The 27,107-nt window shown below is 36.1% G+C and overlaps 1 protein-coding gene across 2 annotated transcripts in view; it reads right to left on the bottom strand.

Moving 5' to 3' along the window:
• The window catches only part of MAN2A1 (mannosidase alpha class 2A member 1), a 179,050-nt gene that overhangs the window by 115,801 nt on the left and 36,142 nt on the right, over nt 1-27,107 (bottom strand). For both annotated transcript variants that reach the window (XM_054487726.2, XM_054487727.1), the window contains 2 exons: nt 22,840-23,011; nt 1,320-1,447 (listed from right to left, as the gene is read on the bottom strand). In XM_054487726.2, coding sequence (XP_054343701.1) covers nt 1,320-1,447; nt 22,840-23,011 — 300 coding nt within the window. The remainder of the gene's footprint in view (nt 1-1,319; nt 1,448-22,839; nt 23,012-27,107) is intronic.

Raw genomic sequence — 27,107 nt, 5'->3', positions numbered from 1 at the left:
CAATCTTGCAAGCAAGGCCTTTCTAAGGATAGCAGACCTGCTATGCTAACTATTTTCTGCACAGGCATGATACCTGCAACATACTTCCAAATGGTTCTGATAATAAGAAATACCAGCACCACTACAACAACATGAAAACAGAAAAAATTAAGTAAATGTGTCAAAATGTTAACAACTGGTAAATCTGGGTGAAGGGTTTATGAGAATATTTTGTAGTATTCTTATACATTTCTTCAAATTTGCAATTATCTCAAAATAAAAAGTAACGAAAAAATTAATAGGGATGAGAAGAATTTTATCCCTAAGGGACAATTTTTTTAAATAAGGAAATATCTAAAAATAACTTCAATAAAAAACACATACACTTACATTAAAAAACTACATTATTATACTGAGATATAAAATATTTATTTGAAAGGATTTACACACCATGTTACAAAATGCAAATATTAAATATCACATAGTTTTCTATTAGTCCCAAGTTTTTATAGTGGACACCTGATTCTATCAGTCTAGCATCTTTTTTCCCATTTCTTGTAGCAACAGAATTCTTCTGTTGAACTGGACCCATTCCATGAGGCCATTCATATGGAGGACCCATTCTCATGCTTTTTAGGTGCAGCTGACCCTGCTCTCCACAATTCCCTTTCCCCCAAGACCATTTCCACCAAAATGACTAGACCTCAGTGATTTGAACTCCTTTACCTCTGCACACAGTAACTGGCTCAGACATAAGCAACTGACTCAAGTTGGGCCAACTAGATAAAGTATTAAAGAGAATTCCTTGTTGCTAGGTTGGAAAAATTAGTCTCGGCTGCCTAGAGCCATCTTACTCACCTTGTAAAGAAACCCAGCAAAACAAGCAGAACCCAAAGATACAGTGCCCAGACAACATAATTTAAGTCCCCTGGATCCCTGGATACAGCAATACCTGAAGCTACCATATCTCTGGAACACTCAGTGACATAATGAATATCTTTCTTTCCTTTTTTTGCTAAAAAAAAAAAACTTAAGCTACCATAATTAGGTTTTTGCCTCTTGTCATCAAGTCTTAACATACAATTAAAATAATCCCAAAACCAACAAAAATATAGATAAATAATACGTTACACAAGGTAGATGATCCTAAAAGTGACTATAGTAAATCTTTGTAACTCAGTTTATGAGCTAAGAAATATCGTAAATTAAGGAAGAATAAATTATTCAACAATAATGACTAACAGGGAAAATACTTACCCGAAAAAAGAACAGAACCTCACTTCACATCCCGAAAATTAACTGTCCAAAATAGCCCAAATAAAGAATATACCAATACATACCTATATTATTTTCCAGCCACTGATGTCCTTCAATTAGTTGATCAATTAAGGCAAAATAATGTGGAGTAGCTTCATCAGGCATAACCCAGCCACCTGTCACAATTTCAAGCTGACCATTTTCTATTAAACTAGAGAGAAAATAACAAGAGTCTACATTAATAAATATAAGAAAAGTTCAAATGAAAAACTAAACAAGCATAAACATTAAGAACAGCCTTTAAATATAACCAGTATGTATACTAGTTGTCAAAAAATTTGTTTAAACCAGTGAATGAATTTCAACTTCAAGACCTCATGATAGCACCCGGTGTCTCAGATGAAACCTGCCCTTCTGCAGGAAAAGCCACGCAGGTCATTCTGGAGGTTCCTTCCACATGGGTATAAACTCCCATACAGCCTCAAAGATTCTTAATGTCAAAAGCCACATCTGGTTGGTTTATTTATTTGAGACGGAGTTTCGCTCTTGTTGCCCAGGCTGAAGTGCAATGGTGCAATCTCGGCTCACTGCAACCTCTGCCTCCCAGGTTCAAGCGATTCTCCTGCCTCAGCCTCCCGAGTAACCGGGATTACAGGCATGCGCCATCATGCCCGGCTAATTTTGTATTTTTGGTAGAGACATGGTTTCTCCATGTTGGTCAGGCTGGTCTCGAACCCCCAGCCTCAGGTGATTCGCCCGCCTCGGCTTCCCAAAGTGCTGGGATTACTGGCGTGAGCCACCGTGCCCGGCCCATATCTAGTTTATTTCTGAATCTTGCAGAGCACCTAGAAAAGTGTTTTACACAGAGTAAATGCTTGATGAGTGTTTATTGGAGGGCTGTCATTTTCAGCGCATTATTTATTTCAATACACTTTTATCAAAAAATCAATATTTACTTTAGTCCTTCTGACACTGATAAGTTAATCATGCAAACTACCCTAAAAAAATAACAAGGGTAAAGCCAGTAAATACCACATGACTCTGGGAATACAGATAACATCATAAAGTACTTTGCTCCAGATTCAGTTGAAATATAGGCTATACAGTTTATTTTTCATTATTGAGTGAAAGGCTCTAACAGCTTCATTACTTGTCTATTGGGTATTCCTTTGCCATAATACCATACCAGGTAACAAGATCCCTAGTCCTAATAAAATTGTTTTGAGAAGATATTTTCCCCTGAGAAGAAAAAAAAACCATTAACTATTAAAAATTTGAAATAGTGCCCAAGGAAGCATAAAAGTCAAGAATTTAAGCAAGGTCTGGCACAGTCAAGAATTTAAGCAAGGTCTGGCTCAGCCCTGTAGTTCAAGCACTCTGGGAAGCCAAGACAGGAGAATTGCTTGAGGTAAGGAATTCTAGACCAGCCTGGGCAACATAAGGAGATCCCATATTTAAAAAATAAAATTAAAAAGTTAGCCAGGTGTGGTGGTGCATGCCTGTAGTCCCAGCTACTTGGAAGGCTGAGGTGGGAGGATTGCTTGAGCCTGTGAGTTTGAGGCTGCAGTGAGCTATGATTACGCCACTGCACTCCAGCCTGGGAGACAGAGTGAAACACTGTGTCAAAAAAAAAAAAAGAAAAAGAAAAAGAAAAAAGAAAAGAAAAAAAAATTGAGCAAGTATCTATCTTAAGTGCCACAGACTTGCCAGCCTGCAACAAGATGGTTTGGAAAATGGGGTAAAATTTCAGAAAGAAGCAAAGCAGCTTTAAAAAGGACATACATCACTGGATGCCTACAGCTAACAGCCAACTCTCAAGCCAAATTTAGTTGAAGCAGACCAGAGGCACAGAGGATGAATAACTATTTTCCTACAAAGCATATGATAGAAGCCACAACATTAACACAACATATAATTCAAACATATGCATGATCATATAACCAGTAACAGAGTGGATAATGGACATAATTTCTAAAAAACAATCAAATAATAAATTCCCTGCAAAAATTAAAGAAATAAATTTATGTTGCCATGGGGATCACCAACTAATATAATTTCACATGGAGAATATGATGACTCATTAGAATGTCTAAAGAAACACAATATCCAATCAAACTTCAGCTTCTCAAAGGCCCAAATCAAGAACCTACAATGAAGAAGCTGGAAATTTCTAAAAAACGCCCTTCTTTAAGAACACAACTAAATTCAAGGCTACTGGTCCCATCTTTACTGTCAATAGACCTATGCATACAATTAGTTCTTTTTCTTATCGTTCTGGTGATTGCCTGATTTAGCCACAGTCTAGAGGCTATGGACCAAACCTGCCCCTTATGCCTTATGCTTCGCAGCCTGAGATGTCAGGACAGTATGAGATTTAGTATCTAATTATCAAATATGGAAACTTGACTTCATTATTTCAATATATCAATAAATAGATCTTTTGGAAAATTTCAGATATAAGTTCAGATATAAATCAAAAATAAACTCTTCGCTGATCTCGAATAGAGAAAAAAAACTACAGATTAAGAAAACTAAAAATTAAGTGGAAAAAATTTACTCCAATGATAGAACTTTTCTTTTTTCATCTATATCAGTTTTAATTTACAACATAATTCCTGTCCCACAGGCATCAATGGTCTTCAAGAAAGTCAACCAGCCAAGAATTACAGTATATACAGTAACTAATTTTCCCAGCTCCGTTTGTTAATAATCCATTTCTTCTCCATAATACCTGGGATGCTACTTTCATCAAAGACTGAATTCTTATCCGTACTTAAAGGTTAAAGACTATTCTGTCTATTAATTTTGAGGAGGCATGAAAAACTTCCCACTTATTAAAATGTTTTCCAGCATTTATCTATTTTCTTCTACCCTATCTTTCCCAGTCTTGGCTAGTCTCAACTGCCCTCATAGCTCAGCTCAGAGATGCCTTCATGTGTACCCAAGCTAAACTAACAATCCCACTGTACCCCCCATTCTATCCATCACAGTCTTTATCAGAAACCAAAATTACCTTGTTCATTGTCAGATCTCCACTCTTTCCCTCCCGACCTCTACCCACCATTAGAATGTAAGCTCCAAGAGAGCATGGACTAGAATGTGTTTTGTTCACGTTGGCATGTCCGGCACTCAGAAGCTTGCTTGGCAGATAATGGTCATTCAAATATTTGTTACATAAATGAGGAATTAATGAATAAGGCCATCAGTTTAATATTAGTATTGATCTGCAGTTTTTATATTAGAAGAAGCTCACAGATATTTGCAAAATAAAATAGAAAGAGAAAGGTCAGTCAGAATGAAGTTTCAATTATCTAGGTATGAGATGATATGATCTAGAATATGGTAGTAGTAATTATGAAATATGGAGGAGGAGGAAGACGGGGAGACATCACATGAAAAAGTATCAATGGTAATTAGAAAATGACTGAAGATAGATGAAAAGATTAATGCAAATATGACTTAGTGTTTTAATTCCAGGTGTCTAACGGAATGGTAGTATTAATACACAGACAGTGCAATTGTGTTGAGAAAGGAAGTCGCTTTGTAGTAATGCATATAAATTTGGACAGGGCTTTTTGATGACAGTGTGACATCCAAAAGAAGTTAAGTGAAAAAGAAGAGTAAGTTTAAGAAAAGGGGCCAATTAAAAAGTTAAGTTTCAAAGAACTATTAACAAAAGAGAAAATAGGGAATGATGAGAAGTTAACAAAATACAAGCAAAAGGAGAGTCAAAGATCAAGCTGAAGGAAAATATAAGAGAAATGGAGATAAGAAATGTTAAAGGACAAAAATAATAAATCTGAATTTAGCCTGAAACAGTCTAGAAAAGAGTAATAAAGAGCAATCTGTCCTTCCAGTTGGTAAAAGCCATTAAAAAGCTACCATAACTGTGACTTAGAAATAAACACATCAGTGAGTCAGAATAGGAAGTTGAAAAATAGATTTTTAAAAAACATTTACATTATTAAAATAGGCATTGAAGATTTATTAAAAAAAAAAAAAACTAAAAATAGAACTACCATATGATTCAGCCATCCCACTACTGGGAAAAACTCAAGTATACCAAGGAAAAAAATCAGTACACCAAAGGGATACTTGGACTCTCATGTTTATTGCAGCACTATTCACAACAGCAAAGATATGGAATCAACCTAAGTGTTGATTTAGATGAATGGAAAAAGAAAATGTGGTATATATATATATACACAATGGAATACTATTTAGTCATAAAAAAGTATGAAATCATATCATTTGTAGCAACATGAATGAAACTGGAGGTCATTCTATTAAGCAAAATAAGCCAGGCATAGAAAGACAAACATCCTATGTTCTCACTCATATTTGGGAGCTAAAAAAAAAAAAAAAAGTTGATCTCACAGAAGTGGAGAGTAGAAGGACAGATACCAGAGGCTGGGAAGAGTATTTGACTTAGGGTAGGGATTGGGAAGAGGGGTTAAGAGAGGTTGGTTAATGGGTACAAACATGCAGTTAGATAAAAGGAGTGAGTTCTAATGTTCGACAGCAGAGTAGAGTGACTATAGTTAACAACAATGTACTGTATATTTCAAAACAGCTAAAAGAGGACTGGAAATGTTCCCAACACTTACAAATGATACTCAAGGTGATGGACACCCCAACCCTGACTGGATCATTACACATTCCATGCATGTAACAAAATATCACATATACCCCATAAATATGTACAAATATTTGCATCAATTAAAAATATAAAAATACAATAAAACAGCCATTGATTTAGTGAAGAAAGAATGAGTTATATTTTTTCTTTTTAAGACTCAATCAGAGTGACTTAAAACCAGCTCATAAGAAAATGCCAAGATATTATGTCATGGAAGCGAAGGGATTCATATTTCAAAATACTATGCTCATACAGGTTTTTCAGAAAAATTGCATGACTAGGTCAAAAATAGGCAAATATATCGTATCATATATAAATGATATCATAATAGTAGGCCAGAAAGCGCATAGGTTTTAGTTCCTCTTAGCATAGTTTCTTTTATAAGATAGGACCAAACATCCCATGGAAGCAAAGAGACAACATTATTTTAATATGGACCATATTGTAATAGTATGATACCTGATAGAATAATCAGGTTAGTGAGTACTCCTATTTCATTGAACTGCCTGTTTTTCCTAGGGTATTACCCCCTAACCCATCCACAGGAATAGAAAAACAGATAATAAACCAGAAGATTCTTACAAGCAGGAAGGTTTGGTCTGATATAAAATATTTACTGTGTTGAGCAAAAACACTTGCCATTAACAACAACAAAACCCAAAAACATCAGAAGGACACAAATTTGCCCTGAATTCTAGAACATATATGATAAACACTTAAGGAAGCATCTGATGAGTGAAAGAAAAACAAGAAACAGTCCCCAAAAAACAAAGAAAATTGTCGACCTAATTATTGAGAAGCATAGCAATAACCATCATCATTTAGTGATAACTACAAAACCTAGGACTAAAAGTCTTAACAGAAACAATATGTCTGGAAATACTTTAAAAAATATTTACAAGCAATAACAGAAAAGCTATGTTAACCTAAAAAAGTACCATACTTAAAGCCACTGTTGTTAGTGATGATAAAAATAAGACGAAGGTGGATTGTAGCTGTACATTCAAGACTAACAATTTTTTAAAAGTAATGAGAAATACCCATATCTATAGAAAAATTTACTTAGAATGAATACAGGCACTTCCAAGTATTTCCATTCACAGTGTTCAACAGGTATCAATTGAACTATTTCTCTGACAAGCAGGGGAATATTAGTGGAGAAAGTTAATTAAAAACATTAGAATTTAAATTAAAATGTAATTAAAATAAAAAAAAAGATGTGCCCACACCATAGGGTCTATTGCTTAGTTTCTACCAAGACATTCTCTGTCTATTTTACATGTACACTTCATGATATTTCCTAATAAACATGAAATCTAAAGGCCAAAGTGAAAGGATATTGGGTAAGTAAGGGAAACAAAGGAATATATTTATCTAACAAATCCAGAAACTAAGAAACCAGGAACTAATTTTCCAAATTAACAATACTTGTCTTTCACTTTTTACACTGAGTTGACTTGTAACTAATGGTAAAAGACATTAAAATACCACCATGTTTCTATTTCAATGATGAGAAATTTGGTATAGAAAGCTTAAGAAAATTACTGATCAAAACTAAGCGAGCATATCTGTCGTTCCTCATTTTATACCTAAAATGCAGAATTTACTGCAAAGCACAACAAGCTGCAAATCATTTTCTCTGAGTGTCACTTTTTCCCCTATATAGAATCATCAGACATTTGGAATTTGGTCACACACAGAAGGACACACTCAAAGAGCTTTTCTCCCTAATGGGGAAATTGTTACAGACAACTTAGTAGCAAACAATGCATCATTTAGCAAGCTTCAAAGAATCACAAATTAATTTCACATGAGAAAACCAGTTGAATTTCTAATCACACATCTGGAGAAACAGGAAATAATACAAGATGACATACAGTGTTTCATTCTTAAATTTAAAAAAAATTTTAAATGAAAAATTCAGAAACACAGAAGAAACTCCCAATGAATCAATTTATACCCTAAAGACATTCTGCTAATCAGACTGTCTGATTCATATTCCTTTCATGGAGAATATCTAGTAGGCAGGGAAAAAGATTTGTTTTAAAGCCCCTTATATAATGATAGGAGAAACTCACTGTATACTTTTGAACATTGTTGATACATATCTATACAGATTTAGTGTATGAGGAACAGAGGGCAAATTAGTCATCTCTCATTTCTTCCTCATTGCAATCCAGCCACATCCCCTTCTTTCAGCTAGCTGTCCATGCTGTCTATCTGCCTGGAATGTTTTCCCTTCAAATATTTGCCTCATTGGTTCTTACAGGTTCATTAGGGGCTGTTACTGGCCACCACATCCCACCCAAATCCAGCCTAAACTGTTATCTTATAGAAAATCTAACTTTTCTTCCATAACATTTACAACAAAATTTAATTGTATATTTGTATGTCTACTATCTTTCTATTCCAACAGGCTGTAAGTACCATGAGCGCAGGAATCACATCAGTTTCGTTCATCATTTAACACTGATTGTTCCTATTAGCATAAAATTGTAAGAAATGGGTACCAATAAGGCAAAAAAAAGGGGCAAAAGATGCAATGCAGATATTTCAGAAATAACTGGCTCATAAAAATGACAAGAAATTTAATCTCACTCATAAGGAAATGCAAGTTAAAACTTCATTGAGATGCCGCTTTTCACCTATCAGATTAGAAAGATCAAAAAGTTGTATGATACTGTGATGTTAAGGATGTAGACATAAGTAGTCTCACATACTGCTGGCAATAACTATCAAACTGTAAAATGTATATGTACTTTCATCCATGCTCACTAAAAATAAGTCAGAAAATATTGTATTTTAAAATAAGAGCATTATATGCACTAAAGACAAAAGATACACTAAATATATTACCAAGAGGCCAGAAATAAAATTGGGAGTAGTTACATAATAAGTCCCATTCACCTAACAGACTTTACTAAAAGATTCTCCAAGATATATGTTTAAAAAGCACTGGTACAACACCCATTAGGGATGCCTATTACTTAAAATAATAAAACAGCAAATAAGTGTTGATAAGGATGTGAGGAAACTGGAAATCTGTGCATTGCTGGTGGGATGTAAAACGGTACAGTAGTATGGAAAACAGCATTGTGATGAAAAAATTATGCACGAATCTTGTATTACACATGTCCTTATACTGCCCTTTGATTCCTTGGTGCAATTCCACATTATTCCCAGGCAGTATACCCTATAGAAAAGGCATGTCCACTTGCTTGTTCTAAACCAATTTGGGGAAAGCCCTAGAGAATAACGTTTTAGGCAACAAAGAGGACAAAATCATACAGCTGAATGTTGATTATATTGTCAGTCAAATGAAACTGCTGTACCTACCCTCTCCCCCCAGCTCTGTGTTACCTTTGTATAAAATTAGATTATAAATAGAGATCATGGATACAAACAGATGTTTTCAAAGATAAAAGTTAAAAAATTACCTAGATCACCAAAAGTAAGAGATTAGTCAAGTTGACTCATCCATACAGTGACAAAACATTATTCAGCCATTAAAAATGATATCACAGAAAACTAGTGAAATTCATAAATGTTTATAATGTATTTTGCAAAAAAAATCACATAAAAATATAACAAAAATACAAGAAGCACACATACAGAATTACTGCCATTTTCATGTCAATGCTTATCATGCTCACATTTATGTCTATGTAAAATGTTTAAATGTTTTACTCTGCCAAAAAAATACACCTAAATGACAGTGATTAAAAGAAAAAATTAAACATAGAATTACTATGTGATCCAGCAGTACCATTTCTGGAGATGGAAAGAGGGGACCTGGACAGATATCTGCACACCCATATTCATAGCAGCATTATTCACAGTGGCCAAAAGGTAGAAACCACCCAAATGTCCATCAAAGGATGAGTGGATAAATAAGCTGTGGTATGTATTAGGTTGGTGCAAAAGTAACTGTGGTTTTTGTCACTACTTTCAACACATACAGGGGAACATCATGTAGCCTTAAAAAGGAAAGAAATTCTGATACATGCTACAACATGAATGAGCCTTGAAGATACTATGCTAAATGAAATAAGGCAGACAGAAAAGGACAAAAATTATATGATTCTACGTATATAAGGCACCTAACAGAGTAGTCAAACTTGTAGAGACAGAAAACAGAACAGTGGTTGCCAGGAGCAAGAGGAATGGGAATTACTGTTCAATAGGTACAAAGTTTGCATTTGGGGTGATGATAAAGTTCTAGAGATGGATGGTAGTAACAGCTGCACAATGACGTAAATGTTGTAATGCTACTGGACACTTAAAAATTGTTAAAATAGTAAATTTTATGTTATGCTTATTTACAATTTAAAAAATAGACCCACTCAAAAAAAAAAAAGAACCAGCACAATGTGCATGGCACGGTATCATTGTATAATATACATGCCTATGCCTTTATGTACATGTGCATATGTTTTCCCATACATCCATAAAATAAATAAGAGCCTGGTCATAGTAGTTACCTCCTGTGAAAAGAGCAAAATGACAAGGAGATAGGAGTGGCTGAGTACCTTACTTTTCATTGTGCATCCTTTGTATATATTGGGGCATATATTAAAAAGTAAATTAAACCAAATTTTTTTCTCAACTATAAATGCTATAACCTGTGTCTCCTAAGCACTGAAAACTCACAAAACTGAGGCCAGACACGGTGGTTCCCATCTGTAATCTCAGCACTTTGGGAAGCTGAGGCTGCCAGATCACTTGAGGTCAGGAGTTCAAGACCAGCCTGGCCAACATGGCGAAACCCCATCTCCACAAAAAATACAAAAATTAGCTAGGTGTGGTGGCACATGCCTGTAATCCCAGCTACTTGAGAGGCTGAGGCATAAGAACTGCTTAAACCTGAGAGGCAGAGGTGGCAGTGAGCCAAGACTGCAACACTGCACTCAGCCTAGGCAACAGAGTAAAGCTCTGTCTCAAAAAAAAAAAAAAAGTAACAGAACTGTAGCTTAAAAATAGTCATGAAAATTTATTTAAAAATGTCTTGGGGCCAAATGCAGTGGCTCACACCTATAATCCCTGTGCTTTGGGAGACCAATGCAGGAGGATCACCTCAGGCCAGGGGTTTGAGGACCAGCCTGGGAAATATAGTAAAACCTATCCCTACAAAATTATAAAAATTAGCTAGGCATGGTGGCATGCACCTGTAGGTCCTAGCTACTCAGGAGTCTGAGGTAGAGTATCACTTGAGCCCGGAGTTTGAGGTTGCAGTGAGCTATGATAGTACCACTGCACTCCAGCCTGAGTGACAAAGACCCTGTCTCTAAAATTAATTAATTAATTTAATTTAATAGAAAAAAATAAATTTCTCATACGGTTCAATAATTTCTGCAGTTTTAATAAGCAGGGGATGTACTTTAAATCTTTCACTGTATAGTAAACAATACTTTATTCATAAAATACTCATTCGAAATAAGTTGAAAAATGTGAAAGACGTTAAAGAATAAAATTTAAAAACTCACTACCTTGATATATATGCACAAAGGGTTATATGGTAGCCAGAGTTTTTAACCAAGTTAATTTACTTAACATTATACCATGAACATCTTTCCATATCAAGAGAGACATATATCATTATGTTTACTGTATTGTATTATATTATTGTATTTATTGTATGGTATGTTTATATTGTATTACATTTTCTAAAATATTTTTGAGATATAACAATATACAATACACATATTTTCAGTCTCATGAATTGTGACAACTGTAATCACTATCCAAAATAATATGTAGACTACTTCCACCAATTCAGAGAGTTCCCTCATGCCCCGTTCCGATCCATGCTCGCCCCCTCACCCTGCCCCCAAAAAACATTCTGACATTCCATTTCTATCACAATAGATCAGCTGAGTCTCCTCTCAGAATTCATAAAATGGAAATCAAACAATATTTACTCTTCTGTCTCTCTTCTTCTGCTTAACATTTGTAAGACTCATCCATATTACTGTGTATTTCAGTAGTTTATCATTTTTTTACTGCTAGGTATTCTGTTGTATGAATATACAACAATTTTTTAATTCATCACCTGCTGAAGGACATTTAAACTGCTTGCAGTTAGAAGTTACTAGGAAAAAGCCTGTATGAAAATGTCTGTACAAGTCTTTTTGTGAACATTTTTGCATTTCTCTTGGGTAAACTGCTAGGAGTGGAGCCCCCAGATCACATGGTATATATTTTAAGTTTGGAAAACTCTTTGGAGGCTTTTCAGAAAGTCGCCCCCATTTTACATTCCCACCCGCAATATATGAGTTCTGTTGCTACACATTCTTGCCAACTTTTGACGTTGTCATCTTTTTTATTTTAGCCATTCTAAAAGGGTTGGAAACAGTATCTTCTAGAAGTTTTGATATGTATCTCCCTGATGGCCACGATTTACCCAGCTTCTACACACACACCCTCGCTGCGCACCCTCCCCAACTGCTGCTGTCTAATAAACGTCTTTCAGGTGTTCAAACATGTCCTTGTTAATCCCTGGCCCATAATCACCATTCTCTTCTCACAACCTGAAATTCCTTCTCTGCCCTCTGACACCCACTTCTTGACTGGCTAGTTCTAGTCATCATTCAGGTTTAAGCTTGAAGATCATTTGCTTCAGGAAGCCTTCCAAGACCCCCTTCTTGCCTCTATAGAAGAAAACCCTTTATTATTATACTGTGTTTAATTACATGTCTTCCCTGCTGTTTTCTGAGGGCTGGGACCAGGTCAGTCTTGCTTACCTCCTACATTTCTGGAGCATAACACAATAAATATTTGCTGAATGAATGGTAGAAGTAAATAAGGGAAGGCTTCAGAAATGAGGTAATATTTCAGCTGAGTGTTAAAAATGAGTAAGACTGAAATTATCCAGTGCACAAAAGGAAAAAAATTAAAATCCAAGCTGAACACAGGCAAATTCCTAAGAAGCACAAAACAGCATGTGTCTGAGGACACCCGTGGCTCAGAATGCCTAAGAGTAGAGTGTGAGGCAGGAAGTGATTGGAGATAAGGATGAGCAAGTTGGGAGGAATCAGACAGAAAAAGTCAGTATGTGTCAGGCAAAGGATAGTGGCCTGTGCCTTTTGAGAATGAAGCACCACAAAGCATTTTAAAGCAAACATGGTGGGACTCACATATTAGAAAACTAACTCTGTTGATGAAATGGCAGACACTTAGAAGTGGCACAGCTGGAAATGGAAAGACCATTTGGAGGTTTTCACAATAGTACAAGACAAGAGCAATGGAGATGAAAAGCAGGGGTCAGAGTCTGGAGACACTGAAGAGGCAGAAGTCACAGAGCTCAGGGACTAACTGGATGTCACAGGGAAGGGAGGTGGAAAGGCAGAGCACCACAGAGGTGAAGACTATCTTGCCCCTGTTTTGCCTGGCTTGGGTCCTATTTCCACACTTACTAGCTGGGTGACCTTAGGCACTTCCCTTAACACCTCTGCTTCAGATCCCTCAACAGGAGAATGAAGATGATAAAGAACCTTAACTCAAGAGAATGCTAGAGGATTGGCTGAATAAATAAACGAGTGCTTATCTCTTACTATTGCCACTAACTAGAGAACAAGAAGTCCAGGTTGGATCTTTAGATCTGGAAGTAGTCCAAATGCCTGGTAATTAAAACAACAGTGTGGAAAAGCATGCAAAATGAAGAAAACTAAGCAGTGTTCCCCAACAGGCGAGAACAGGAACATTTGGTAAGTAAGCAGAAGAGGAAATCAGAGAGGTGATGAAAAATGAATGGTCAGCAGTGCCAGAATAGACCTGAAAGTGAAAGAGCTCAAGGTCACTTCAAAGCCAAAAGAGGACAGAATTTCGAGGAGAATGGAGTGGTCAATGTCAATGCTGCAAAAAAATATCCTCTCTGAGGCTTGACAAAGTATCCAAGGGACGGGCGGAGCACTTGAGAAGTCCCTCATGGCTTTTACAGGTCTCTATGACATAAATAGATGCCAGTGGTTGAAGGGAATGAGAGGTGGAAGGATAGCCATCTCACTCAAGACGAACTAGAATTGAAAAGGTAGGGATAGAACATATGCTTTCTAAAATAAACGTAAACCACTGCTTCGACTATTAGAACTAAAGTTATTTTAGACCCTGGTGCATTGCTTTCAGTGCTTTGATGAAATGCTAAATATCTTTAGATTCTAAACTCAATCCAAATATCTGCAAATGACTCTGAATATCACAAGACACACTGTAACTTCCCATTGCTCTACAAATTTTACAGCAACCTTCAGTTAAATACCATAAAATCCAACCTGTATATAACATATAATGAATTAGTCTGTTTAGGAACATTAATAGTCAAATTTCTTAGAAAACCCAAGATGCACATTAGTTAAGTTTGGATTCTTATTTTAAAATGTAACATCAAATATTTTTCTGATTTCAAGAAGCAAGCAGAGATAGTTGAGAAGACAGTGGAAGGTTCACTTAAATATGAACCTAGGGGAAAAATTGTAAGAAGATAGTACAAAGATTACATAAATAAAGAGTATGCATTCTTGCCAAAGCAATGAAACCCACCAATTTGGTGAAGATAAAAAAAACTATACTAACTGACGGTACCTTCCTCTCAGCACACATTTGGAGCCCCTTTTCACACTAAAAGATCCACAAAGAGAAACTGGTCAAGACTTTGGTGAATATACAAACTGTTCTTAGGTTCTAATAACTCATGGGTTTCCCCACTCAACACTGGTCTCAATAGCAAGAGCAGATGCAATATAAAAGCTGTTCTAATATCTCAGAGCCCAGAGAGGAACAATGAATATGTAACATGCTGTGTGCTAGTCAAAGGAAACGCTAAGGCTAATGTTTCAGCTGCCTCTCAATAAGGGTTCACATTTTGATGTATTATAAACATCATGCAGTATTTAACTGCATTTAGCCAAAAATATTCAAATGTGAAGCCTAAAAAGTTTTAAAAAATTACACCACCAGTCATTTTCAAAATAAAACAAGCATAGAAGACAATACACTGATTATTTAATGGAAGGCAGCTTCTTTTAAATCCACTGGATATGTATTACCAGTAGGTACCATGATTATAATTGATTAAATTATTTCAGATCACACAAAAAAACAGAAAATATAGATGTTGTTTACATAGATCTCTCTTTAGTTAACTAGATTTTCACTTTTAAAAGCTTATAGAGTTGAATAATAATGCTGCTGGGGGAGGGGATAAGAATCAAACAAGTCACTGTTAGAATAGATTATAAGGATCATCTGAGTTATGTTTCTGTTAAGTTCCCACAATCAATTGGTATTCTTTAGGGACAATGAAAGCTTATGTGGAACTCTGCTGGAATTAACAGGTTCTGCTCTGCAACAGCTAGCTTGCAAATTTAGGTACAGATATTTAATCCATAGCTCATCTTCAAAAAGAGAAAAACAAGCCACTGCATAAGCATTACACTAGAAGTCACACAAAAAAATCTATTAGTAATGCCACTTAGTACAAGCTCAGAATTTAAATAACAGGAGCAAACTTAAACATCTACTAAGTTTTCCTCCGAAAACATACGTTTAAGCAACTAACACTAAGAATGTTTTGTTCAAGTAAGTGGGGGGAATGCTATTACCCTAGTTCTACAAACAAATGTAATAAGTGAATAAAACTGAATTATTATAGCTAGAAGAGAGAGAACTTTAGCAAACCTTGACCAGAAACAGAATTCATCTGCACTAATCTGGCTATAAAACCATTTTTCCTTCAAGCAAAATGATACTGTTCACGATCAAGCCTGTATTCCAGAATATTTTCCAATGCCAAAAAAGCTGTTCTCACTCAGAAGGAGTCTGAGTGAGACAAATCTGAGACAAAGATTGAGCACTAGATTCTAATCTGCAGTCCCCTCCAATATCTTACCATATTTTATCTTTAATATTGGACTGATTCATGAAATTGCCATTTTTGTATATCAAAAGTAGTCAAATATTGGCAATTTTATGTGGTTCAACCTAAGAAAAATAACAAACAGAACAAAGAAAAGAGATAGTGGGGGAAAACTTGCATCCAGGTAGAGTCAGGAGAAAGAGGCCATCCACAGGCCATAAAATTGGCAGCATTTCTGACAGATATGGTACGAGTAAAACTGAAATAATTCAAGTATTGACCTGCAACTGCCCTGCATGAAAAATCAGCATGAAATTCCAGCATAAATAAGAAGATTCTGAGAGATTCTGTCAACAGCTCCTAATCTGAAGGGCCAAGGGCTGAGGCAAAGCTGAGTCTTGGGACAGATACTAATCACAGACTCTTCACCCTCATGGCACTTGTGTGAGCCCCCCTCTGCAGAAGTCTCTCTGCCCATGCACTGTGACTGTTGCAGAGGCAGTCTCCTTAATGAAGCCATGCTGGGAGAGAGCCAAGCATGGCTGGCCTCACCTGACCACAAGCAGCAGGCAGCAGACCCAGTTTCCTTCTGAGGTGGCTGGACTCTGTGAAGCAGCACCTTCAGACACACATCTCCTACCTGGCTTACAGGCCACACAGAAACAAAGCTAGATGGAGAAAGCCAGCCCCAGGCTCAGCAGCTACACCAAAGAAACAGAAAACCTTTCATAGATGGGGCACTCCTTTTCCAGATCTTCTCATAGCCCCAGCTCCTCTCTTCTCTCACTCTATCCTATTTACAACCAGGGCACCTTCCCCAACTGCTGATCCCTGATTCTCATATAATCTTGCAGGATATAATTCTCCAACATAGGAACTAAGGAGACATCGTAAGTTCCTATCAGCTAGCTTTCTGGTTTGCAAGCAATACAAACTGACTCTGGATACTGTCTTGAACACACAGAACTGAAGACAGGATAAAAGTCCAGGCTTAACAAAGGGCTGGAGGAAAATGAGAAATCATGCTGCAGGGAACACAGGGATCTTACCACAGGAAGAGTCTTGCAAATGCAAGGTGCTGTGAGGAATGACCAGTAAACATTCTTCTGTGTCTGCTTCCCTCCCTCCATCTGTCAGCCCTCACTTCACTCTCTAAAGATTCAAAGCCCTGGGAAATAATATGCTAATTAACTGAGCTCAGGTCACAGCTGACTTGTGCGGGCTAGGCAACAAGGAGGAGGAGCTGACTTCCTTGGGTGAGAGACCACTTCCCAAAAGGAAATCAGGTGAAGTAGATGCTGGTCAGCCAGTAATAACTAATACCCACAGCAAGGAAGCTGAAAGTATTTGGTTAGAAAAGAAAGGGATTCAAGGCAAGTTACACCATGTTTTGGGACAAATTCCAGGTGTGGATACAGCTATTGTTGCTCACAGATAAATAAAAAAGGAGGGAAATACTCGGACTTATGGACAACAATACAAAAAGCACAGAAGTAAAGTTAGAACCAAACACTCAAAGCCAGAAAAGACTCAATACCAGAGTACTGAACTGAGGGGGTGGCAGGGAAGACTCTTGGGAAAAATCTCCCAAAACACAGTAAATTCAACAAATTAAAAATGCATATGAAAAAGAGAGACTAGAGACACAATAACAAAGTACTTGAATTCTAAAACAAACGAAACAGAAGCAGTAGTAAATTAGTAAGTACAGAACACATAAGCTAAAGAAACATTTGAATCGATAGGTGGAAATCTTAATGAAAAGTTATACATACCTAGATATATAACTTAGTGAAAATTTAAAATTTCATAAATAAAGTAAGTGAGCACGGGGAAAAAGTTACCTTCAATGAAGCATTATATAAGAAAGCTTTAAGAGAGAAGAAAAAAAGAATTATAGTTAAAATCTTCCCATTACAGGGACTGAGCACAGTGGCTGATGCCTGTAATCCCAGCACTTTGGGAGGCTGAGGCAGGTGGATCACTTGGGCCCAAGGGTTCAAGACCAACCTGCGCAACATGGCAAAATCTCATCTCTACAAAAAATACAAAAATGAGCCACCATAGTGGTGTGCGCCTGTAGTCCCAGCTACTGGAGGGCTGAAGTGGGAGGATCACCCGAGCCCAGGAGGTTGAGACTGCAGTGAGCTGTGATCGTAACACTGCACTCTAGCCTGGGAACAGAGTGGGACCCTGTTTCAAAAATAAAAATTAAAAATTAAAAGAAAAGTCTCCCATTGTAGAAGACTTCAGCATTAAAAATTACATATGGTATCCAGGAGAAATACTCAGTCTCAAATAAAAGTTAAAAAAGCACTAATGTTTATTGGGATTTTAAAATGTGCCAGGCATTGTGCTAAGCATGGTGTTTGAATTAATTCAATCCTCACAAACACCAAATAAAATTGGTTTCAATATTATCCTCATTTGACAAATGAAGAAACTGAGGTATAGAGAAGTTAAATAACTTGCTCAAAGCCACACAGTAGATGGGACTTGGCAGAATTTGAACCTAGGTGGCCTGGTTCCAGTTCCCAGCCTTTAGAACCACCAAGCTGACTGTCCTTCAAGTAAAAAGGACAGCAAACTCAAGCAAACGAACAACAAAAGAGTGGTAGTATAACAATATTAATTATAAAAAGGAGAAAAGATGGTGTCAATGATGATACATACAGTTTACAATGAAGAAAAATAAATCTTAGTCTAGGAGTGCCCACCTTGCAGTCCCTGCCCCACAGTAGATGTTCGGGAAGTGTCTGTTGAATGAATGAATGAGCTAATACAGAAGCCAACAAAGATCAGGCAAGAATGGAAAAAAAAAAAAACATAAAATACCCAAAAAATAAAAGCTGATGGGGAACAGTAGCAAACAATAAGTACAGTCAGTTCTGCCATAAACACTTGTTTCAAAAATGGGAATGAGTTCCCAGGTGATTGATTACATGAGGAAATAAATTTTGCCTTGCTTATGCACAATTTAGTCTCCAAGAAACATTAGATGAAGGTACAAAACTTCACTCAGCTGAACAAAGCTGTATAAGGAATGCACAAGGCACACGCACACACCTCAAATATCTACCAGCTCCCTTAGTTCATCAAGGGTTATGAGCCACAGTCATCCACATCTGCTATTCAACTTTCCAACAGATTTCAGCTAACCTACTTGCCATCACTTCTCAGTAATAACTTGAATCTATATTTCTTCCAATACACCCTTCCACAAGCAAACTTTAGGCATTTTTCAAGGTAAACTGACATATTTATTTATGCATTTTTTAACCAATTTAACACAGGTAAAACTGGATTAGCATCTTTATTAGGTTTCCATGTTCTGTGTGTGCCTACATCACTAATGAAGTTTTAGAGTGCTATGCTCTAACTATACTTTTTCATGAGCCCTGGGTTTAATATTGCACAATTTTTAAGAACGTGTATGCAATATGACAGCAAAACTGACTGTACGAAGATAAAAATAGCAGTTGTAAAATACTGAATTAGCAGATACCAAACTCTATATTCTACAAATCCCACCTTTTCAAACACCAGTAGAAGCTTCATCAACATTGATTACACATTAAGTCACAAAAAAAAAAAAATCAAAAAACTCTAAAGAATAAAAAGTATACAGGCCAGGGACAGTGGCTCATGCCTGTGATCCCAGAACTTTGGGAGGCTGAGGCAGGTGTTCAAGAGTTCAAGACCAGAGTTCAAGGCAGGTGTCAAGAGTTCAAGACCAGCCTGGCCAACATGGTGAAACCCTGTCCCTACTAAAAATACAAAAATTAGCCAGGCATGGTGGCGGGTGCCTTAATTCCAGCTACCTGGGAGACTGAAGGAGGAGAACCACTTGAACCTGGGAGGCAGAGGTTGCAGCTGAGATCACGCCACTGCACTTCAGCCTGGGTGACAGAGCGAGATTTAGTCTCAAAAAAAAAAAAAAAAAAAAGAGTATACAGTCCATATTCTATGGCCATAAGACATTAAAGCTAGTTTATAATAAAGTATAACTGGGAAAAAATAGCACTTGCAAATTGAAAATTATTTTTCTAACATACTTAAGTCAAAAAGAAAACAATAGTACAGTTATTAAATATTTAGGAAAAAATACAATAATGAGAAAATAGCATATAAAAACATAAAAGCTAGTCAGACTATTGCTAAAAGGTAAACACACAGATGAACTTGTTAAGTGGACTGGCTCATTTAGCATTAGTGAAAGTGAGTAGAAGGAATTAGGAAAGATGAAAGCAGATAGGTCAAAAGTAAAAATTGGTAAAATATAAATAGGTTCTAGGAGGGTAAGGTGGGCAAAAACCAACAAAATTAAGTAGATCAAAATGAAGAAAAAAATCAGATTCCCAAAAGAAGTAACAAAAAAGCAAAAATAACTACAGATGGGATAAATTCTTAAAATCAGAAACAATCTGAGTATCTATAAAATTATTTTCTTAGAAAATACAAAATATTATTCATGCTCAAGAAGTAAGGTAAGACCTAAAGATCTAAAAAAACTTTTTTTTTTAGAGTTGAAGTCTTGCTCAGTCACCCAGGCTGGAGTGCAGGGGCATGATCACAGCTCACTATAGCCTCCAATTCTTGGGCTCAATTGATCCTCCTACCTCAGCCTCCCAAGTCACTGAGATTATAGCCATTAGCCACTGAACTTGGCAAAAAATTTAAAACTTAATCAAAAAATTGCCTTTATAAAACAAATACCAACGCTTATGTGGTTTTACAAGACAGTTATTAATGTTTAAAAGGTTGCAAGCTAGTGTATCTAAACTACAGATTCAGAAATGCTGATGTGATCTTTTTAGCACTGTGTGTGTGTCTGCACGTGTGTGTGTGCGTGTGTGTGTTTATGCATGCACATGTGTGCATATCCTGGTATATTAACCTAAATTAATAGCTAACATTTCAGTGTAAAAACTCTAGGTATTTTACATAATATTTTTGAATTCTAGCTTGTCTTGAGTAACTGGAGGGATATCCTGAAAACTCTGGTTTCAGTGGCAGCACATGGCTAGAGTGGATGTGGCTAGCCCCTTTGGATGAGGTAGTTAATTAATCCCAGTACCGGTAGAAAATATACCCTTCACTTAAAGTACCTTCCTAGCCAAACCTGTAAGCATTTTAAGCCTCCTATCAGGAGGGGGGGAAAAAAAAAAAACTCCAATGGAAATTATAAAAATTCAATTCTTCTCAAATTATCTTTAAATGTTTACATCAATTTTCATCAAAATCCAAAAAGATTATACTTTTTTGATGGAGTACGAAGAATTTAACAAATTAATTACAAAGCACTCTGGGAAAATTAAATGTTCACTCATTGAAAGAACTTTTTAATACAGTTAATAATAATGTATCATATATTTCAAAATAACTAAAAGAGGAGAATTCCAATGTTCCTAACACAAGAAAATGATAAATGTTTGAGGTGACAGACATCCCAATGACCCTGATCTGATTATATATTATATGCCTATATTAAAATACCAGATGTACCCCGTAAACATGTACAACTATTATATATCCATAATAACTAAAAACATTAAAAACAAAAAGACGAGAGGGAACGTCAACTGTCAGTTAATGAAATATATTATAAAGGCACATCAATCACAGTCAAACAGAAAAGTCCATGAAACAAGTCAAAATGCCCAGGAACTAATGCATATTTAAATATAATAAAGATTGCACTTCAAATCACTAGAAAAGGATGGACTTATTCAATCTTGGGAAGGCAGGTGGCGCAGTGTGCAAAGGAGACAGCCTCTGGAGCTGGACAGCCTGGACCACATGGAAGGCCAGGCTGCCCTGTGACCCTGGACGACTCAGTGTCCTTATGTGTAAAACAAGGATAACAACTGTACCTATTTCACAGAATTGTTTAGAAGATTATTAGTTACAATTTGTAAAGTGCTTAGAACAGGGACTAATACAGTAAGCGCTATATAAGTGACGTTAAATAAATTAAAGAAAACAATTCATTATAAGATAATTCTTAACTCCAGGGGATACATGGAGATCAGAAAACCTCCCATCATAACATATTTTTTTTTAAATCAGTTTTTTAAAAAGTGAATGGTAAAAAATGAAATTAGGAAGAAAAAAAGCACTATTTATTTGACCTCTAGATTGGAGAAAACTTTTTAAAACATGACAGCAAAAGCAATATCTGAAGAAAACAGAATAACAGATTTGAGTAGATAAATGTGTTAAAATTTTGTATATCAGACACTAAAAGATGAAAATAAAAATTTGAGGAAAAATATGAGTAAAGGAGTATATGTATATAAATACTCCTACAAATCAGTAAAAAAAGTACAATAAGCAAGTCACAAAAACCTTAACCTGTATGAGAAAATATGCAACACTGCTACCAATCAAAAATTAAAATGAAAATGAAATTTTTCAACCATCAAATTGGCTAACAATTTCAAAAATTATATTGCTGACTAAAAAGCAAATAAATTGATAGTTTCTATATGGAAGATTGAAATATACATTGAAACAAACTATACAGGCATCACTTTAATTATATGCTTAAAAAAAAACTTTTAAACTATTAAGCCACTTTGACCTAGTAATTCCATTTGTGGGACAAAGTTGGAACATAGGATTTTTCTCCCCCAAGGCAGAGTCTTGCACTGTCACCCAGGCTGGAGTGCAGTGGCACTATCTTGGCTCACTACAACCCTCTGCCTCCTGGGTCCAAGCATTCTCGTGCCTGAGCCTCCCGAGTAGCTGGAATTACAGGCGTGAGCACCATACCTGGCTAATTTTTTTGTATTTTTAGTAGAGACAAGGTTTCACCATGTTGGCCAGAGTGATCTTGAACTCCTGCCCTCAGGTGATCCGCCCACCTCAGCCTCCCAAAGTGCTAGGATTACAGCAGTGAGCCACTGCTTCCAGTGTAACACAGGATTTAAATGGAAAAGTTTCAAATGGCTTTTTCAGAGATGAACCAAAATCAATGAAAATGGTATGTGAAGAAATATTTTAAGTTTCAGATATAAAGCTAAGAATTTTCACCATCTAAAAATTCAATACTTAGTTCATTGTACAATTAAGCTTTAATATTACCAAATTCCAAAAAAGTTTTAAAACAAACCTTTTAACAGCATCCTTCTTCTGAATATCTATAATATCCCACCACTTTGAAAGGTAAGAGATCTCAGACCAAATAAACTTCCTCCGTGAGTCTTCTTTCAGCTTTAGGACCATGTTATTAAAAATATACTGAGTCTTGTCTCTAAAGTAGTCATTGAAAGTCTTCAACCAACCTAAATCAAGACACAAATATACCACAAAGGTCTAATTCGTATGGCTAATTTCAACTCAGTCACATTCCATTGCATTACTTTGAACATCCTTAGAAGTTTCATTCATAGACATATTTTTAAATTTAACAGGTGTTTTCAATTAATGAAACTCCATTTTAGTTGTCATGGGACTCAGAAACCCACTAACATTAAAACAATGAAAACACTCTGAAAACTGCACAAATTCAGATAGAAATGAGAAAAATAAGATAGATGACCTAAGGCTAAAAAGCAGTTATTTATGTCTTAATAATTATAGTATCTAATTCAATTTTTTCTCTCTAGTTTAAGGAATTTTTTTTGAATTTTAAAAATCTAAACAGTGTTAATAAGTTGGCAGTACTGTTCTCCTAATAGGGGATCCAAATTTTATCCTCTCATGCCACATCTAAAATTCTTCACCCATTAAATAAGTTAAGCTAAGAAAAAAGAGATCACAAGTATAAACTATACCTAAAAGCTTGCAGCAGACCAATAAGGTAATTACAGCATAAATATGAACACTGAGAAGTAGAATTCTGCAAAATACAGGCATTTGTTCCCAAAAGCTGTTCATTCTTCAATTCCTTAGAAGCACAAAGTAACACTAATCAAACAACAAATGCGAATGCATATAGGTAAAATTTTCCAAAAAGATAATTGTAGATGTTGACAGCTTGGTTCTCCTGTTTTTTCCTATACTTTCCAAATATCCTGGAAATTTTATCTAAAGATAGTTGCAATTTGGCTATAAGAAACATTTTTAACACCAACAGGTGCAAACATAGCGCCACAAGGCAGACTACTAAAACGGCCAAGCAAAAGCGTACACAGCCACCAATTCCATCTACTGGTGGCAGGCAAAGTAGACCCCCTAAAAAATAACCCGTTCCCATCTAAAAAATCTTACAGGGAGAAGTTTCTATATATCCAAGCTGAACTATTGGTCTATTGTTTCCAAACTTACATGTGAGGGAATTAAAGAGTAAGGGGGTCCAAAAGGCTGTTTCTTATCTGTATACAGTTAAATTAATATGTATACTATATTTGCTGGCAAAAATAAATAAAAAATAAAAGTCTGCCAGGGCAGAGAAGACAAAACTATTCTGACAATGTGAATATGCGCTTTTGAAAAGAGCACTGCAGCTATGACTTATTTATTCCTCTTGCTCTAATTGAAATCTACTCATTCATCCTACAATTATTTACTGAGCACCCACAATGTGGCACGTATGAAGCTATGGGCCAAATAGAAATACAATGTCAAATAGTCTTTATAGGACTTTCTTGATCTGGGGCACTTTTAACCTGATTTGGTACCAAAGAACACTTCCTGGATACTTCAATTTTTCCACATTTAACTAAAAAACCCTGTGTCTATTTTTAAAACCTCAAAGATATTTCATGAAATGGTGGTCTGCAAAGAATCCCACCTAGCTTCACCAAAGTACTAACCTGGAGCACTGCCCCCAGAGCACTGAGCCAGGATCCACCTCTGGATTCCCAGGGAATAGCCCAGAAACCTCAACCAACCCGGATGCCCTAACTCCCTGATGACCATACCAACACCGCCAAGTTAAAAAACATCAAGTGCTCAGAACTGATATCATCATCAGTCTTTAACTGCCCTTTCCCACATCTGTACAATTAAATTAGGTAAAGGGGAAATAAAAAATATTCTGAACACCCAATTTGTAAAGTGTACAATTAAAACATTATATAAACTGCTCCACATCTTAAACATATATTGGTTACCCAAAATTTCAGTTTGCACTGAATTCACTCTATGCCCTTGTTATGGACAGATTTGTGTCATATGCTGAAGTCTCACCACCTCAGAATGTGACTGTATTTGGAGACAGGTCTTTAAAGAAGTAATTAAGGTAAAATGAGGTCATGAAGATAGGCCCTAATCCTACATGACTATTGATGTACTTATAACAAAAGGAGATTAGAACACAGATACACAAGGAAGACCATGCAAAGACACAAGGAGAAGACAGCCATCAACAAGCCAAGGAGAGATGACCTCAAAAGAAATCAACCTTGCCAACACCTTGATCTTGGACTTCTAGCCTCCAGAACTGTGAAAAAACAAATTTCTGTTGTTTAAGCCACTTAGTCTGGTACTTTGCTATGGCAGCCCTAGCAAACTTATTCAGCCCTAGAACAAATCAGCGTCATTACCATCCAAGAAATAAAGATTGCAATGTGGGAAGAATTTATTTTATCAAATATCAACATAATATTTAACTGAATATACTTTATCTACCTACATATTGCAAAACTGAGCTAAATTCAAATGTACTTAAGTAAATCTATTTCTGTACCATGCTTTTATTATACACGTGCAACAAGGACCATGTAAATGAAATGGTTCTATTAGAATTATCGTCCTTAAGATATCACATAATATCTTCTACCTAAATTTAAAGGTTCAAGCTAATTCCTAATTATCTGGCTACTAGCTAAAGAACTATAAATAGTGAAATGCCTCCAAATTAATTTGATAATAAAACTCCAGCAATCTAGCATAAAAGGCAAATTTTTAAGGGTTAGTCTTTATGAAAATTGATAAGTAAAATTTTTTGTGTGTGTTTTTTATTAAGCACAACTATTTATTTTCAACAGTTATAATCTGTGATGAATGAACTAAGACCATTTCAAAAAAGAGTTTATCATGGGAGTTTTCACAGAGGAATCACAGTGATTGATTAGTCCATTTTGCCTTCAACACTTCATTCACCCCTCAACAATCATGAGGAAAATATGGTAAAGACATTCACGTGAGCCAAAATACAAGCTCAGAGATGTCAACCTGAAAGCTTTCCATAAAATTCATACTGATATCACCACCATACAGCATAATTAATGAAGAATGAACTGAAAGATAGCCTCTTGCAGCTTTCAGTACTAAGTAATATAACAGTAAATTAGCTTTTATTGCTCTTATACAATAATCAAGTATTCCCTTTTACACTGAATTGGTTCTTTCGTTTTCTAAATTACTGTAAAAACTACAATTGTATATTAACATGAGACCAACCAGAAATATAGTATTTTATAAAAAGTGGTAGGGGATGAATTTTCATGACATAAAATTATATTCCTACCTCTAGATTTAATAATCTTAGGACACTGAGTTGCAAACTGATTTACTTAAGTGGTCAATTCACAGCTTTTTTTCTTTCTGTTGAATATACTTGAAAATTGAACGAGGGCTAGAACAGCATTAAGAATACCTTTCAATTTATTCTTTTCCATTCTAACACTATTACCACCCATAAAAAAGCTAATAGCTATTTTAAATAAGTGGAGAAATATTTAAAACAAAGACTGCATAATTACAAGTTCCACAAAGCAGGCATAAACCCAAATTCGATACCACTATTTAATTTTTTTTAAGTTCTAAAATAAAAAAAGCTAATAAAGCTGGAAACTCTATTGTCTACATTCAATGTTCATGAACAATTAAGCACCTAGTAACTGTTCACAGACAAATCACAATTTATTTTTAAAATTTTGAGCTCTCAGCCATAGGGTGGAAATCTAGAGACTACGTGGAGTTCTGATGCTCTTCAGAAACATTTAGTTTTATTTGGTTCAAGGGCATACACAGTACCACCACAAGGATGTGGGCAAGAGTTACCTGGCCCTGAGCCCTGGACTCTAGAAGGGCCTCCCTATTCTTCTGACTACACCTCTTTCAACTGGATAAATCCACAGGACAAACTGACCCAGAGCCTGCCCTGCCCTTCTGAGTACCAGGGTCCAGAAATCTGTCTAAACAGCCCCAAACTGGAAGCCTACTGGGAGTGTTATAAGTCTTTCCCCATCAGGGCACTTAACCCTAACAAATGGGACCCTCTCTAGCCTAAACAGTGGCCAAGAGGCTGTAGTTCGTAGGGGTGTAGACCTGGCACCAGGATCTCTTCAGGCAACGTCCTTCCTGGTTTGGGACAGGGCCAGGCCTGGGAGGAGAAGGCAGCTGGCCTGCCCCACAGGCTGGCTCTCCCCATACACACCACCATATTCCAGTGGGGAACCAGAGCTACAGCAATCTAAACCTACATTTGGT

This window comes from Pongo pygmaeus, chromosome 4 (assembly GCF_028885625.2).
Source record: "Pongo pygmaeus isolate AG05252 chromosome 4, NHGRI_mPonPyg2-v2.0_pri, whole genome shotgun sequence".
Taxonomy (NCBI): domain Eukaryota; kingdom Metazoa; phylum Chordata; class Mammalia; order Primates; family Hominidae; genus Pongo; species Pongo pygmaeus.
Note: the sequence above shows the minus strand (reverse complement) of the source record. Positions and strands in the feature narration are given on the sequence as shown.